Raw genomic sequence first — 18232 nt, 5'->3', positions numbered from 1 at the left:
TAGTTTTGCAGCAGATTTAGCCGGTCATTGACCATACAGCATTGACCGTACAGCTCTACCTTAATTCGCATCTTTTAGTACAGGCGTCTATATTTTACGTACTAGTTGGGTTAGATTCTAACCTAACAAAACCTTAAGTGTTCAAAAGGCACTCGAACGGGCAACGATAAGGAAATAAAGAAGCAGGCAGCTCGACGATCTATTTTGTCTACTGGCGGGAACGATGCAATAATTCCCAACGTACTTAGCGAGTAAGCCGTGGTAAGTTCCTTCGTTGTAGCGCTGCGTATTTTGAACATCAACTCATTGATAGGCGGTAGTAAAAAAGCCACTCTGCAAAGCGAATTTGCGCAATTAAGAGCTATGGCGCGTATCGATAATTCGACCCCGAAGATAACCAAGACGTCGCTGGTTGAAATCCCAGAGGCAAACAAAACATAGTTTGTTTACTCAGAAACTGTTTTCTTTACATTTGACAAAATAGGTTGCATAGAAAAAGCCCTTTTACCTATATTATGATACAATAGGATAATTCCACTACTATTAAAATCCCTAGGTGACATACCAATTTTGAGATTGTCGTGCCAATAGAACTGAGCCTTAATCAAGCCTAAAGGTCTAGTGTGCAGGCAAATTTCCATGACGCTAGCTGTAACAGGAGCTGGAGCCTTATCAAAATTTTAGATCCATATATAAAATGCTACATAACGTCTTGTTGAGGCTCGCATTCAAAAGCGGACCGGTTGGTGTTAATGTGGTCGCTAAAACCTTAAATAAGGTTGACCCACTGATAACACTAGAGCCGGAATGCTACAAATGACCCATTGCCACAAAATACGTGATTTTTTATTGAAGTAAATACTGATTTTTCTAATAAAACGACTACTTAGAAGTAATTATTTTTAAGAGACACTCAGCTTAGAGCAACCATCTGTACAGAGAGAGAGAGAGAGAGAGAGAGAGAGAGAGAGAGAGAGAGTCTTGCTTTAAATTGAGTGCCTCTTACCTGCCTATTCCTGGTAGACAGCAATCGTAATGTCCGTGTGAAAATTGGCTAAAACGGGCATTACGGGAAAAGCTGAAATTGCGATTGGACTTAAAGGACCTATCAACAGTATTGGGCCTTTACCTATTACAGTGGATAACGTCCTCTACCGAACTGATCAACGCTGTGCAGACTTGCATTGAACGATCTGAGCCTGCAGTCGGTCCGAATATAAATTAAAAGGCCAAGGTCGTTTTTTATCATCGGTAATAACAGGGATCACATGAGAGTGCAATGCTTATAGGGTCGATCTATATGTTGCAGATAAAAAATTCTTGCAAACATTGATTTTTGTTCTATTGCCAACGTTCAGCTGCAAGACGTAAGCGGAGGGCGTCAACAAACAAGTTCGAGCTAGCTGCCGTTAGTGGACATGATGTGAATGGGATGGAACGTCTGCCGGTTTACATTCTATCATTCACGCTTCTAATGAAAGACGACTGCTTCATGGGCTGGTGAACGCATGCTTGACAGTCAGTTTCGAGCAAGCAGGCTTTTACCCGTGCCGGTAGCAGATGTGTGGTGACTTGGTGGAGAAGTTGAGCAAATTGGTTTGTTTTTAACCCTGCCAATGACGCCAGGTGCGTGTAACATGGAGGAGTTCGTGTGTATTAAAACGCTTGCGTCAATAAGATGCATTATCACCAACCACAGTCATGGATACCCTCTGGATGGGTACCAAAATGCGTTTCCCAGGTACGTGAATAACAATGCGCGACGTCTATGTTACAGGGCACGAAGAAATATCCTGCACGTAGTAAGAGTGTTCAGGCTGATGAACATGGCACGATTGCGGTGAACCAAAAATATTATACACCCCCTAAATCGTCTTTATTTGCCATCCAGTTGTCTAGGTACCAAGTTTTTGTCTTTTTTAACGCTGGGTGACGTATTGTTTTCGTATTTATTTTTTAAATGAAAAAGGGGAATTTTTTTACGTATCATAGGAAAGAGGGACTATCATATTGCTTCATTGTATTTGCCGTGTTTCTAGAAGGTTCTCTGCTTAAGTGTTTCGTCGCATTTTGTTGTCGAACACGGGTAACTATCTGAAGATTCTTGTTGTGCGTGCGTATTCAAATTCGCACCTTTCAATGCTGAAATCGCTAATGGATTACTAAATCAGTGAACCAGTAATCCATAATGTTTATGGTATGTGTTTCGTAACCGTGGTAGTTCTAGAGCTAACACTTGTATTTACGTTGAGCCTTTATGTGCTTATTAGCGTAAAGCCTTGCTTCAGCCTTCTCAGAATAACATACTTTCACAGAGAGCGTAATACTTCGAAAAATTAAAATGGCTACTCATAGGCCAGCAGATTTTTCAATTCAACAATATGGACGTTTACTTATAATTCAGTGATAACATGTCTGCTTACGAACAATGGCGATGCAGGTCAGCATATTAGGCAACCATTTGAAGAATATAGGGTCGTAAGTCACCGTCCTATACAATGGTAAACGGCAGTTTCAGACGCAAAGCTCAAAATATTTCTATTGCAGACAAATCTGGCAGACTATGAAATTGAATAACGTTTGAATCAGTTAGGCTGGAACGATGATTTTTAATATGTATTAAAGGCGCTTTCATATTCATATACTTATCTCAGCGCTCTGGCAGCCATTTACCTGCAATTCGCATTCCCGTATGTAATTTCTCTATTTATGGGTTCTCAAAGTAAATCAATAGTGAAATTTACTTTCTCACCAGCTGCCTTTTTTCACAACTTTGTAATCACACAGACCTAAAGCATTAATGCCAAGGTTGTATATTCCGTGAACAACTAAAATGGTTATTTCCTTTTTATCACTCAGACCTTTCTGGAAAACCTATTATCAGTTTTAAAATAATTTTAAGATTCTTGGAGGAATTGAAGGTAGAATGTCTAAAATGTCGCCTCTTAACTTATTTATCAAGAAATGCTAATAAAATATGAGAAAAAAATCAGTACAAAATTGAGTAGTTCATAACTAAGTGGGGCAATACTTTTAGAGCTTAAGTATTACATTCAAGGAATTAATCGTCACGATTATTAGGGCAGCTCAATGTTTTGAAACCATTAATTCAAGGCTGATCCCATGTGCTTGGATGCAGTGCGCCTAAAAATTTACTGGAACTATGGCCGAGTAATCCTATGGATAATTACACATTTTATGAGTAATATTTCCTTTGAATTCAGAAGGTTTCTTGTACTTGGGTATGCATAGAAGCACAGCCGTATTTGCACCAGCAGAGACATACGAAAATACAGAACAGCAGAGCTAATACAGCGGTTTCGTAACTATTTTACTTTTTTTTCAACAAGTCTGTCTGCTTTGTATTGTGTTATAGCCTGATATGGCTGAGGGATTCTTTTAGAACAAAAGCATTGCTAAAACGATTCACTTATTGCCCTTTCAATGTAAAATTTTATGTCCGAAACATTACTTTCGATGGCTGGCTCTAGCACGCAATGGAGTAGGTCTACGTCCTATTTTAAATTTAAACCATAACTTGTCTCTAAGCTAATAGGTATGTACGTATTACTATTGCTGTCATTCTGTACTGGCTGGTCGGCACAATGGGGCGTACTGGTCAATCACTGATTATCACTAAAGTACAAATCGGTCACTTGTTAACTTTTCGGCTAAATTTTTTCCGATTTTATTTACAAATTGTTTATAGAGTGCCTCTTTTCCAGAGATAATGGCGCAGGCAGCTCTTGCATTCAGTCAGTTGGTTCCGTTACCCAAAAGCATAGGGGAAGGCAGCCAAAGCCTGTCTTGTGTTAACCGCCTTCTATATTTTAAGGATCTTCGAATGGCTTTATTAGTATATATACTAATAACACCCGTATGCTGATTAAAACGAGCTTTCCTTCCGCAAGTTTTTAATGGTGCCTTTATCGCAAATGCCTAGTTAACTTTAGTATTAGAAGCTTACCGGATTGTCATTCCTGCATTTATGCCACGAAAATAGTAACTGTTATTTTCATGCAGACATAGCCTCTATGTTTTGAATTTTGCGCATCGCGTCGCTGTTGCCATCAGACGGCTGGCTCCCAGCTTGAAACAAAGTGTGCCTATGGCTGGATTCTAACCTAGATCGCAACGTGTCCTTAAGATTAGCAGGCAAATACGTTACTTTTTAAGCTATCACGAGGACAAGCACTCACAGCCTTGTATTATCGTTCCTTCGCTTTGCACGTTGCAACATTTTTGGCTTCTCCTTGTTAAGGCATGAATTGTACATCGAATTTCTCTGCCAAACAAAATGTTAATTTCGTTTAAAGCTTGACATCTGAATATTTACCACTGTAACGCAAAGTTCTTGATAGCATCTACTGGATTAACAATTTCTCTGTTCTATGTCTTGGGTCGTAAATACTTCGATTTCAGCGAGAATCCTTTTTAACGCACCGCCGTGCTAGTGAAGACTTTGTTACCTCTCTTTATATCTTGTAGGCATTTGCGCTTCATTTTCTGCGTTACATAATTTGAAATCGTAATACCTTTTTTTTATCTTAGAGCATCTCCACTACAAAGCCGGGTTTAAGCCGGAGCCTTGTTTCTTATCTCTCAGTTCAACTGTGGGTTTTCTCCAAAAGTGTGCAATGCTCTGGCGTTTGGGTTGCTTTAATGTTGTGAGAGAATAACTACTTGTCATTCTGTACCTTCACTGTTCCGCATATATACTCCTAAAAGCATCTACTGCACATAAACATCTATGCTACATAAGCATCACTCTACCGAAATCCAATTACTCGTTAACTTTGGTGTTTTTTAGTACAGGCAGCGACTTACGTTGCGCCTTCTACGCCTGTCATTACTTTTGAGGATGTTATCCTTGACCCATTTCTGAATTAGCATTTCATTCTGGAAGAAGTTCTTGGATGACGATGCTTCATAGGATTACTGTACTTAAAATCGTGGCGGTAAGGGTCATGATAATTCTTCTATTAAAAAGGGGGTTATATGATAAAATTTAGGTAGCCTTGTTCGTGTATACGGTAGGCCATGCTCCGAAAAAAAAAAAGGAATAACAATATTGATAGTCGCCACTTCTATGCTTTTTCAAAGTATCTAAAAGTCTTTAAGTTTGTCATTTCTAAGAAAAGTACTAAATATTTTAGTATCAATGCTACGATAGGAATGGTGATTTTGTCTCTAGAAATACTGCACCGTCGCGAAACGCGTTAAAGAGCACCAATGTTTTTTTAGTAATCGGGCACCTATATATAACCACAATATGTCTATTTTTGCGCAACCTAAAAGACATACTATTTTAAATATTTAGGTACGAAGTACACCCTAAGAATCGTTATACTGATGTAAGACGCAGCCTTAGATTTCGAAATTTGATCTGCCTGTCGATCTTTGAAAGCAACTTCGAATACCTTGTTAACCTACGTTATATACCTTGTTGTGAGGGGCAGTCTTTAGGACAGCGCATTTCGGGACTAATATTTTCATTCGATTTATCTTACGCCAAACGAAAATGCAGTAATTAGATTTCCAGTGTGCCTTTAGTATTTCGAAGTTTCGTATATAATTTAAGGTCGTTAACGTATATTTTGTATGTAACACCTACTTGTTGGAGACGTGTGGTCGTGCTTTACGCGAGAGTAGCATAAAGTAGGATAAAGCGGACGCATTAAGACTGAAAAACTGGCGGGTAGTTTGATCCGTGAGGTAACACCGGTACCAGCATGCCAGTATATTGCGGCTTACGTACACCGATGCAATCAAGTCTTTAGTGCCAGCAAAAAGAAGATTCATGATAGCACCACTCTTAGGGTGTGCTGATGTGTTAAATAATTGCAGGAAACCGCTAGCGATATAAAAAGATGTATATACATACGTATACCCCTATTGTTCCGAGAAGTCTTCCGAATTCGCCGTGCCTTCAATAGTTTATTCTGGTTTGCTTTCAATTTCAAAAACCTGGAAAAGGGAGCTTCTTTCTAAGTGTTTAACATGTTTTAGATCCGAACCTCACTTAAACCTTTTCCTACTGGTATACAAGGCACAGTTCACTCTTATTATAACGTTTATATAGTGATTTAAGATGCTGATATATACTTAACATATGAGCGGTGTCAGATTTTGTCTAGCTTTGTTTCTAAATTATGCCATTAATTTACCATCCTACACATATGATCAATTTATCTATATGCCCCAAAACATATAAGTAACATCTACGACTAATATTCTACCAGTTTTCGCAGTGTCAGAAGTGTATTCTTAACTTACCTATTACGTTGTCGAGCAACATGCTGACCGACTATTACCTTGAAAAGGTCATGACTTTAAGTTTTTATTACATTGGATTTCTTACGTAATGCTCTCAAGAAAACCTACTGCTGAGAATTAAGAAGAAATAAAATATTTGTCTTGTCAAACATTTCCCCCCTTTTTGTTCTGATCCACTATATCTGTATAGATAATTTGTTTATTAATACTTATCTTTTCCTTATTGCGTCTCACCTAAATCCTGCAGTGTTATTGCAATGGTTGCCTGATGTAGCTATGCTACTACAAGCCTACTTCCTGTATGAAATTAAACCATGTTTTAAATTGCGATTGCAAATGTTTCCTTTTTGACTAAATGAAGATCAGCTAAATTGGGTTTAAGGGATGAATTAGTGACTCTCGAAAGCGTTGTGCTGAAGTTTCTTGGCCCTAATTAGTGTCTTCTAACACTGCATTTGCGTAGAATAGCCATTGTAGAGTTGTACTAGATGAGTCTTCACAGTTGACTGCGGCACGTTACGATCCGTCATCACATAATTTGGGAGTTTAGATTACGTTTACAAATATTCCTCCGGCAAGACTTACGTAGCGCAGCAAAAATTAAATTGTACCATTTCAATCCATTAAGTAACTTTAATATTTTCAAAGAAATAACCCAACTATAAATAATATCCCCATTTTCCACCGAAATTCATGAACAAAAACTTCCATGCAGCTCTAGCATTCAGCCAACAGGTCTTTTGACAGCTTCGCCTCTCGGTTAGTTTCATTCTCGACGTGTTTACGTTACAACAAGCTTCACTAAAAAAAAGCATTCCTTTCTTATTTTTTAGTAAGTGTAATCGAATCTCAACTCTAATAAATGATAGAATTTTAATTCGTGCCGTAATTAAGTGAAAGAAAAGTTCAGCTTTCCAAAGGCCAAGTTCTCAGTAAATTTTCATTATTTTATACATTTAAGTTAAATATGTCGGTCACTGCATTTATCTAACATGTTCTGGGTAGGTTGACCCGCCAAGCATGTAACTTCCGTAGCGTAATCTGAATCGTTGATGCACTAACAGTTATCTCAGCCTTCTGCAAAAATTAATAAGGGTTCTCTCGCATTTGTCGGCTCATCTGTTTTTCAAATTAAAATTTTTCGCAAACTTTCGTCCTTTCGTCTAGTTATAAAACGCCATTTTTAGAACAGATTTATCCATTTCAAACAGTTCTTTAGTTAGTAGTTGTAAATTAATGACAATGCGCTTTTGTACTGAATAATAGTCGTTAACTGCTAATGTACACACGATAAAATGTAAGTGACAGAGTTACGGATCCGTGAAGAAGAAAAAAATTCGTTCCTATTTCATCCATAGGCAATTCAATTAAGCGGGTAAAATAAATGAGCTAAATTAGGAAATAGAGAAAGCTTCGATTTATTTTTTGCCTTCATTTTCGATCATGGTTTGTCTAACTATTAATTCTATTAACTCGAATCTTAAAGTATTTACTTGTTTTTGCTAGATAGACACATGAAGCATATAATGCATCTAAGTAATACCAATACAAAAGTATTTCAATTAATATTAGAACAATTGATCAATTATTATCATTATATCTCATATCATAGAGACACTTTGGGGAATTTTCTAAATGAAGTGAAAAAAAACCAAGAGAGAAACGAGTACATATATTTTCATGTTGCGTATTTTTATGTTATGCCGCATATACAGGTGTAGGTTGATTATTGACCTAGTTTTTTTTCTATTTATTTCAAAGGTTGTGATTCAAAAAAGGCGCTCTCGCTGCATTCAAAATATTCGTGGAATCAGACTCATCTTACCTGTTCATCAGTTTCGTAAAAATCAGCGCAGGCATTCTCTTAAATTTCTTTAAGAATGATTTTTAACCAAACGTTGGAACTGAATATTATTTTTGTTTCATACTCCTATGTAATTCTTGATACAGTTATCAGAAATGCATATACAAGAAAAATGTTAATTATAAAAAAAATTAGTTTTAGTACTTCAACCATATTACTGATTGAAGTCAGAAAAAGCTCTCACCATATATTTATGGCGGCTTCAATGTCTACAAAGAGTTGCATCTGGTCAAGTAACAAGATATATGTAAATTGTTGCGATGAAGGGCGGATCTAACTGTAAAATTAATTAAAATAATTTGTAACAGGGGCACCCTAATACTAAACCCATAATTACGTATGTCAAAAATGCAATCTTTCATAATAAATTCAGACAAGGCTATGCAAGGATAGGGCAGAATCCAAAATTATTTTATCATCATTGACAAACGTAACAGTTGACCAAGAAATGTGAAGAAACTGGTTTACAGTAAATAAAGTGATGCCAGCAAGGCCACAAACCGAACGAACAGGTCACAGCGTTGTTTTAGCAGTATCCACGCCGACCTATTGAACTTAACGATATCGTATCCAACAGCTCGACCTATCAACGAGCATCCTGTGACGCACTTTGAGTTATTCTGCCGGGCCATGTGAAGGACAGTGTGTACCAAATGGCACCGAAATAACAAAAAGAATAATGAAATAATTGTGCTCTTGTGCTGAAAGTGTCTATAGAGTGCTTCTAAGCAACGATCTCTGGCACACTATCTAAGGTGCCAACGCTAACGCTGAAGGCGGTAACAGCACAAGTCTCATTACCGGATCAGTAAAACAACTTAGGTTCTCATTCCTGTTCAGATACTAGTTAGTTATTCAACTACTTCACATGTTTTGGGTAAATATACAATAAGTACTAAGAATATATAATTATACAACATTTGGGATCTTTGCGTTTCACAAATAAAGTAAGTCAACTTGTACACTGCAAGCCTTACTATGATATTGTATAATATGACTATTATTTGGTAATAGACCTAAGGATTAAGACTAATATGACTACGTGTGAAATTAAGACATGTTTCAAACTTTCATATGTCACATTTTTTAGGACCCTTTGTTCTTCCGGTATTCAATGAAGAAATAGTCGTGTTTGCCGAAATAATGGTGTTTCGCTTGATACAACATCCTTAGCAATGAAAATTGGTTACGTTAAAATCGATTGATAGAAAATTATGCAAACTTACTTGACAATGATTTGTGATAGTATTAAAAAAACTCAGGTATACATTATCCATCAATACTTTTTTTTTTCTAATTCACTGTATCATATTGGACAGGTTGTATTTTTGTTTGTTTTCAGAATCGTTCTTCTTAGGGTTTCTTCTTCAACTTCTCTAGGCTTACTCAACAGCAGCTAAATAATGATCTGAAAGTTTCTCTGTTTTTACGCGACGAGCGCAGTTGAATTTATATTTTAATGCAACAGCTTTATATAAACGGTTTTCACAGATCTGTGTATCAATCTACCCATCCATATAAACAATAATATTTATAAAAGCTTTAAAAAAGCAAAAAACTGCATACTGCCTTATTTTGAAAGTCCCATTGCTATGTGATAAGTCTTTGCTCAGTTATAATTATTCAAAACCTTTTGATCGCTCTGCTTTCTGTTGTACGTGTCAGTCCTATCTAAAGTATAATTTTGCTTCCATATACTATACGAAAGTGACGCACATATGAACATCACTAAGAGAATGATGAGGGTTTGAATATACCTATAGCTGATATTTGTGGGCTTCTACCTACTTACACCTGCATAGGTATCATATCGTTGTCAGGAGTCACTCCTCGCGCCCTCCTAAGTTCGTTCTGCGTTCACATACAACCGCTATGTCATCCTGACTGCCTTATTTAGTCATTCACTTCCCACTTTTCGCTTCTATATTCTAGGTGATAGGCTGACTATCCGTGCACCTCTTAGATCTCGCTCATTCAAAACAGATACATTATAGCTTCCTTAAACCGCTCCCCATCAGAGGCACCACTGCCGTAGCACCCCCTGGGAGATCGTTCCCACCAGCTCCTTCTTTCTCTACATACAAAATTCGCCATGCCAAGTGTCACCTACCTGTCCTAGGCCAAACACCTCCCCACCTATTATTCTCTACCACAGTTTTCAAAACTGACTTTTGTCGATGTTCGCTATTCTCTCCATCTTCATTCGCTACAAGGCTGCTGTCTCTATGTGCTAGCAAAAGTTTCACTGGCAAGTCCTTGATGCTTTCGGCAGCCTCATCTTCTCTAGCCATCTAAGTTTTAACGCCAACCCGAGTAGCTCGAGCAGCACCATAGCACGAGGTGCACACTGTATGGACAGGGTACGCAAGATAGTAGCACTACTCGCTTTGAAGACAATGTCACCGATATAAGTGTACTGACTTTAGACACAGCTCTACAATATAGCTTGGAAGATTTCGGGCCTACATTGTCGGTTACCGGCAGCCATATAGCTGCCATCAACCGTACCATCATACGGGAAAACAAGGGGAAACAACGAGACAATGACATAACGATATGGATGGATACAATATATGAGATTTGAGATCGTTGGGTTCTTAGATAGAAGGAGAGGGAGAATGCCGCGGAACCCTGGAGCAGATGATAGGGAAAGGCACATAAGGATTGCCTTCATCTTGTATCTCAGTGCAGGCGGCCTGTGTAGCTCATAGTAAGTGGAAAAGGCGTATAGCAATTCCAAAGATGAGATGTAACGAAAATAGTGCAAAGATTTTACTACGACAAAGAACTAATGAATTATGCTCTGTACATAAAATTTGAGTTTTTCAAAAAAGTATCCCTAATATTGTTTCTCTTTCACAAGAAGCTTGCGTTTTCCGGCCAAGTCCCACCGGTAAAAAATACTTTAAGACCATTTCCTCCGTAAATTACTGAATTAATTAGGAAACTCTTTTATTAGTGTTTACTCCTTTTAGAAAAATACACATCAGGGAATCAATATTTCCATTTGAAATGTTAACCCTGAGCTTGCTCTGTTGATCACTCACTTGAGGAAAGTACTTCATATTTTATCACGCAAAAAAAATTGATCCATACCAACTTTGGATAAGAAAAAATAAAAGAAAATATTCTTTGTTTAACCTATTCATTTTGGACCTATTATGTAGGTCTTAAAAACTTATAAAATATTTTCATGCTTGTCAAATAAAAACATGCTTCACTTGGAGAGACAAGGTTAAAAATTGGACAGATCAGAGGAGAAAATAAACTCTGATCGTATAACTATCGACAGGGACCTTAAATCTATAAGAACAAATGTGAAAACGGTTTAATCTTTTTTTTTTTTTGTTTTTTACTTAATTCGAATCTGAGTGACCCATAAAATTTATCATACACTCGTTTCACTATTGACCTAACTAATCTGATTCATTAACGTTACATCTATCCGAACGCAAGTGATTCTTTAGAGACACAGTATTTATCGTATTACAAATATCCTACTTCATCTGTTCTATTACCTCATTGAAATGTTCTAATCATATTCTCAAGAACCGGCGCTGCAGTAACTCATTTATGCCAGTGACAGCGCGTATAAAATACTACGGCTCATTGTCGAACGTCGTGAATAACTTCTAAATAAAAATATTTGTAATGTCTTACGATTCATTAACTTATAATAGTACACATCGTGCTTTTACAACCACCTAAATATATGTGGTCTTTTTAAAAGAAGCAATATTAAGCTGTCCAACAGGTACATAACTGTAAGAATCATAATAATCACAGTCGTTTCATTGGTTTCGAATTTTACTAAACGCGATCACAGCAGTTTGGCTAGAGCCTTATCGGATCTTATCACGTGACGTTCGCTACCGACATGCACACGTGCAACACTATTCGGTAAGGCTCTTTCAATATTCTTCGACTGCCAAAAAGTTTCGTCTCGCTTAATCTGCTTGACTGCTACTTGTAAGCTATGCGGAGTACCATCAGATGCTTAATTTTCTATCGCTTCCAGAACGTACTGAACGCTTGCTTACGCGAACGCCATAGCGTAGCCAGGTATCGCGGCTTTTTTCACTTGATTAGGTGGTAGTATCAATGGGACTCGCGGTGTTAGAAACACGCATGCAGACAAGGCTCTTGGCTCGTCTTTCTTATATAATATTTAAGTAAGGGGCCGCTGATTTACAATAGCAGTCAGACCTCGTGGACCACCCTCGTGGACAACCAAGAGCCAACCATTTTTTGCAGCCACGTCTTCGTTACGCTGATGAGGTGCTTATGGTATTTCCCCCCACTATGCGCTTTAAAGGGCATTGAAACACAAGAAAATTTCTAGCTGGAAAAATAATTTAAATCTCATCGCTTCAAAGCGTTTTTGAAAAACCTACCAGATCCCTTGATGCCTTTTAGAAAGTGAGCGTGTGTCTAAAACAAATCTCACTGGAATTCCGAGCAACGATGAAACCCTTTGGGCAGGAACCTGTTATCAAATCTTCGATTAGTTTGAAATACGCAGTTCGGACTACAACGCATATGAACAGAGCCGCTCAGACTACTTTGATTCCATTAGCGGTTCTTAACTCTATCGATTTAAAATAGTTGATTCGGATCGATATAAATGAATGAAATGATATCTCCATGCGCTCCGTCAACAATAAAACTTTACAGGGTAAACTGATCTTTGACGCCTCTCCCCGACAGCTTATGCATTCGTGGCTCACCGACTTCACCAATGATGACGCTCGCATGACCTAGTATTTACGTTTCAACTCGTTAAGTACCGCATATCTATTTATAAACTCGCGATGGACATTACTACCCCGCAGCTACATGAAGTGACGTATCTCAAACGATCCATTTAGAAGCTACGATCAAACTAAACCAGCGGACTCACCAAAAGGGTTAGAACGAGTTATACTCGCATCCATCGACCCATCACCATGTTTGACACTCGCTGATGCTTTCTCTCTGAACCGCCCTACAGCCTGTTATATTTAAGTGGCAACGTGAATCAAACGCTGCAGTGTGGGGAACTTAACCGGATCGATGAATAAGCCGTTCACACATGTAACGAGCATTCGAGCGCCACACCAGGACGGTCGACAAGCGTCACGCAATTTTGACCATAAACCCGGACTCTTAAACCATATGAAATTGTTAGGACCTAAAAAAGTCTAGTAAAGTTTTAGGACAGGATTCTGACATTCGAAGGAGTTAGAACTCAAAAATGTAACTTCAGCGACTGAGTAGTTCAGGTAGAGTGTCTCTAGATGAACACGTATCTACTCTACATCACCCACACAAGATCTACAAGTATGAATTATATTTACTTGGACAATAAGATATTTTTCATTTTACATAAAATATATTGTCATCTCTGTCCGTTACCTTTGCATATTTCGACTCTTAACGATTTATTAGCATATTTATTACTACTGGTGTTCAGCATTTGCTTCAACATCATCACGAATGGGCCTAACAGTCCTCGTAGATCATAAACCCCCGTGCATGCTCTCATAAACGTTTACGTAGTTGGAGATGCACTAGCTACAAACAATTGCATGCTGCACGGGAAAAAACCAAGACATCCCTTTTTGAATTTCACACTACTCCGGGCACCTTTATGATGCCTTATGGTCCTCTGCGCACGTTCCTATTAATAGGCGGAATTCAGGGCAGTTTGAAACTTTTTTACCGACGTTGTGTGTAGAACCGCTCAATGCTACCCTTAAACCGGTCAGTTGCAGCAGCAAAATCAGTTGCTTGACCGAGCTACGGCTACACGCTTAGTGACTTCAAGGAGAACTGTTTCGCATCAAGCGTTGCTCTTTGTTGTTACTACTACATACTATCTAGTCGGATCAGCAGCACAGGATCAAAGCGAGTGCCTGCGGCCAATGTGCCATCAGCTAATTCGCTTCGGCAACCGTGTGACACGCAAAATAGATCCGACGCATTTAGCAACAATTTGACAGTTCGTGCTCGATCGATTCGCCTAGGCAAATCGAACGAGTCCTGACGCGTAGTTAACTTACCGCCGTGAGGAGGAGGTCTGTGGTTAACGTGTCGACCGCTAGCACAGTAGCATAGCGAACGACTGCTAATCGGCGTCACTTTGACGATTCACGTTCGAACACATGCAAACAGAGCCATTCGTATCCAGGAGCTAAAGAGTATTAGCAAGACAGCTATTTGGTAGAAATCTGGTTGCACCTTTTACATGAATATAACCGCAGCCTCCAATCTGTCCCATGAACAGCGGTTTTTTGTTACCGTTTCGTACCATGAGTTTTAAGGCTTATTGTACACATACATGATACCTTTTGACGTAACCTTTTTTTACGTTCATTAGAACAGTGACCCTTTTCCAACCAACGTAAACACAACCCCTTTTGTCTAATTGTATTTGCCTTTGTTTTTGGGCGGAATCAATAGGTTTACACCTCGACGACATCTGCCTGGCCCCACAAAAGACACACTCATTAGCATCCGTAGCCTCACCGCTGCGATCGGCCTGATCATTCTGCACAATAGCACTGGCCCTCGCATTATTCCGACTGAGGCCATCCAGGCTGTAACTGCCCTTGCAATAGCTTGCACCGTCATCTGGGGAAATTTCGAAGGTAATACAGACAACGCCGACGGTGCCTGTGAGTTTTTCGCTTTTCGGTGTGACTCTGTCCCTGGGCAGGACGTGTTCCGTGCCACGGGCATGAACTTTTTTCAGGAGTTGCTGGTGGCGGAAATGCTTCGTACACTCCTTGCGTAATCCAGTAAAGTAGTGTGGATTCCAGATCTGCAGCCCGAAGCCTAGTTTACTTAATGGCAAGATTTGATTACCCACTAAAATTGCTCACCTCCAAAGAAGTGTATGTGTGTTTAAAGTGTTTGCAGGAGACCCTTGGAGGCCATGAAAACCAAGGCTAGCTACGAGTCAGTGTTCACGCTTCGCGAGAGAGAAAGATAAGGTGGAAAGAGAGGATAACAAAGAGTGAGAAGAGGATAGAGGAGAGGACGGAAAGCTCAGCCTAACACGCTTGGTTGATCCAATAGGCGTATGGGTTCAGTTTTTTTTTGAAAACCTAATCTACAAACTGCCGCATTTTTACCCAATTCCTTTTGAAATTGAGCATCATGGGGACTCAGTAGTCAACAGTGGGAAAGAATCCCATTCTGCCTCCAGTTCTCCTCTGAGGTTCTCAAAAACTACGCACTCCCAGGAAGTGTCTCCAACCGAGTCATTTACAACCCCATTACAGTACGTACAGACACCGTCCGGTGACTTACACATCCAGGACTGATAGTCTTCAAAGAATCCGTGCCCACTGAACATATACGTCAAGCCGAACGTTATTTACCAATGCCTTCTTGTGACCGACGTGCTAACATCCTTAATCAGTCTCCTTGTGATTTTGACTCATCTGATCTTACTGTTATCCTTCCTGCTACTTCTACAGCGTGACGGTTCTGATGTTCTGCTTTTTTTATTCGTCTGTTCAGGTATCTCGTCGCTCATTCGTGTACCAATAGCTCCGACGAAACTTGCCTGGTGGTAACCGTTACTGCATCAAAAAATATAACTAAATTTATTCATATCGCTACCTCTCTCTGTACCCTCTTAAGTTTGGCAGGGTTTTTTTCTTGCATAGATTCCTCCTCCATGTATGTGCTCCGTGGAGAACAATTAAAACCATTGATGCTAGGATCCTCTGAAATCTGCGTTTAGACCCGTTCACGTTAGGTAAGACCTTTGACTATTAGTTTTATGAATGGGTTTGTTAATAGCATAATCAACATGTGCTCCTCCATTTAGCATATTATTTAGAATTGTTCCAAGATATTCTTGGTAAAATCGTGAAGCTATATAGATTTATATTTAGGCCGCCAGCCTTCATACGCCTGCTAAATGTTACCAACCTCATCCTTTCCGAAGCGAGTTGGAAGCCATGATCTGTAATCCAAGTGTTTACGTGTCACAGGTATCGTTAATATTGGACTAAGATATCTTGTGTTTCCTCTCATTACTTTAGCTACTAGATTATCAATAAATGCCACCAACTCGGCCGAGTATAGAAGGTTCTGCTAGAGAATGTTCTATATTTTATAATGAACTCTACATTTCAGGGAAAGAAAACCATGCACTGAGCTCTGAGACACTTCTCTCGACATACGATACGTAGTTCTTCCAAACAGTATATTGTATATCATTTAAGTTACCCGCGCTGACCTCTGTGGAAAGAGTCCAGCATAAGTCCCGTATGGTTTTCTACGGTGTGAAGTTGAACGCGTTTGTAACATGAAATGCCATTAGGACACAAAATCTTCTTTTCCATTTCGGCTCTCGCTACTTCCAGCAGTAGCCACACCGGCCTATGGGCTCACAGGTTATCTTTATCCCTATCGGTTTTAAGTAGCACGATAAGATTTGCGTACTTCCAATACGTTGATAATAACCTAGACGTCTATGTATCGTCCATAACCTCTGCAAAAATATTTAGTCCTATAAATTTTTTAACTAAGCTTGGTGGGCGCTGAATTCGACAGCTTGAGTAATTTGCTCCGCTGATGTACAAGGTATCTGGGACGGATGCCGGGGCCTAGTAGGGTATTCCTAGGATTATTATTAGGAGGAAATAGCCCTGAAAATTCAGGTTTTAATTACGGATAGGGTTAGAGTTAGACTTCTTTCTCATGACTGTCTTAGAGGCTCGTCCCCACACGTCTGTATTCAACAAAGCTATGAGTTTCTTCCGATGAACTGACCGATTTGCTTTGATGAGTGTTCTCAACTTCTACTTGAGTACCTGGAGTTTCTATTAGTCCTGGTAACAATAGGGCAACATTCTTCTCGTTAATGATCTTCTAAAACGACACACAATCTCCATTTATTAATAATGGAATTCAATTAGTACTTCTGAGGACTGAACTGCCGTTCTCCTCTCTATACTGCTCTTCCAGCTACTTAGCACTGCCGTGAATCTTTGTGTTGCCCACCCCACTGAGGACTTACCAATGCGCTCTGTGATCTCAGACAGTGTACGTGGATTAATGTTTATTTTAGGGCAAAAGGTCGACGTGTTTTTATTAACGCGGATAGTGATGCTGTATGTTATTAAGACAATAATCAGAAGGGCTTTCAGATTTTTGTCTGGCTGTGCAAACGATTATACTACATAAAACAATGGTAGAAATATTTATAAGAAAAATTGCCAGGAAAAACTTCCCGCCAAAACGTGTGAGTGCCATTATCGGTTATATATAGCTCATTTGCTGCGTTTCCCCTAAAGCATAAACCTTTCTAATACTTCGGTGCTGTCAAGTGCTTCAATAAAAATTTGCGCGATTGCCAAAAACGTTTCATAAACATATTCCCTTGGGTGCAGTATTTTTTTGCAAAATATGGAAAAGAACCTTAATCCGATAAATCTTAATCGATTCTGTCGCTCTTTGAGAGAGTCAAGAGTGGACAGTTGATTGCAAAGTGCTGCCTAAGACACGTGTTGGCTCTCTTCGTGTAAAGTACCCAGCTGATTTTTGTGCGCAAAAAATCCGATCTTATTGCTTTGTTTTTTTTGGTTGGCCAGACGCTAATGCACGCTGCTCCAAATCGCGATAGTTTGGCTCACAAGTCATGCAAGCGTTGAGAGTTAAGCTATATTTCCGCAGGCAGATACATCCGACCAATTTCGTGTGCTACAATGAAAATTTATCCGGGCTTCTCCAATCAAAAAGATAAGTTTTTATTCACAAGCGTCATTATTAACATAATAAGGTTTATTGATACTACTCCATGACATAAAACTCAAGTCTCCATTCTTAAAACCAATTTATTACTTTCGGACTGAGGATTTCATAACAACTGAGGACATAAATGCGGTTATTATATTGATACTCTGTATCAAGCCATCGTATTTTTTTAAAACATAAGCTTGCAACCACAGCTTCAAACAAAATCAACGCTAGCGGACCGTTATGTCTTTATTGTAAATGTGTCTTCAGGGCCAGCCTTCTCTCCACTCAAAACGTTCCTCACTACAAAATTAAATCAAAAAATCTAAACGAACTTTGCCTGGTTATAATTGTATT

At 39.0% G+C, this 18232-nt stretch overlaps 1 protein-coding gene across 4 annotated transcripts in view; it reads left to right on the top strand.

Annotated features, from left to right (window-relative positions):
• The first annotated feature begins 1173 nt into the window (after positions 1-1173).
• LOC111262294 (uncharacterized) overlaps positions 1174-18232 on the top strand; it is a 28347-nt gene continuing 11288 nt past the window's right edge. The window contains exons 1-5 of one of the 4 annotated variants that reach the window (XM_086969021.1): positions 1174-1741; positions 14582-14769; positions 15032-15404; positions 15647-15887; positions 16271-17514. In XM_086969021.1, coding sequence (XP_086825147.1) covers positions 1617-1741; positions 14582-14769; positions 15032-15060 — 342 coding nt within the window. In that variant the 5' untranslated portion in view covers positions 1174-1616 and the 3' untranslated portion in view covers positions 15061-15404; positions 15647-15887; positions 16271-17514. Of the gene's footprint in view, positions 1742-14581; positions 14770-15031; positions 15405-15646; positions 16222-16270; positions 17515-18232 lie in introns of those variants that run through there. The other 3 variants (XM_086969020.1, XR_015311877.1, XR_015311876.1) reach the window with 3 other exon arrangements.

This window comes from Varroa jacobsoni, unplaced genomic scaffold (genome assembly GCF_002532875.2).
Source record: "Varroa jacobsoni isolate VJ856 unplaced genomic scaffold, vjacob_1.0 scaffold_643, whole genome shotgun sequence".
Taxonomy (NCBI): Eukaryota; Metazoa; Arthropoda; class Arachnida; order Mesostigmata; family Varroidae; genus Varroa; species Varroa jacobsoni.
Note: the sequence above shows the minus strand (reverse complement) of the source record. Positions and strands in the feature narration are given on the sequence as shown.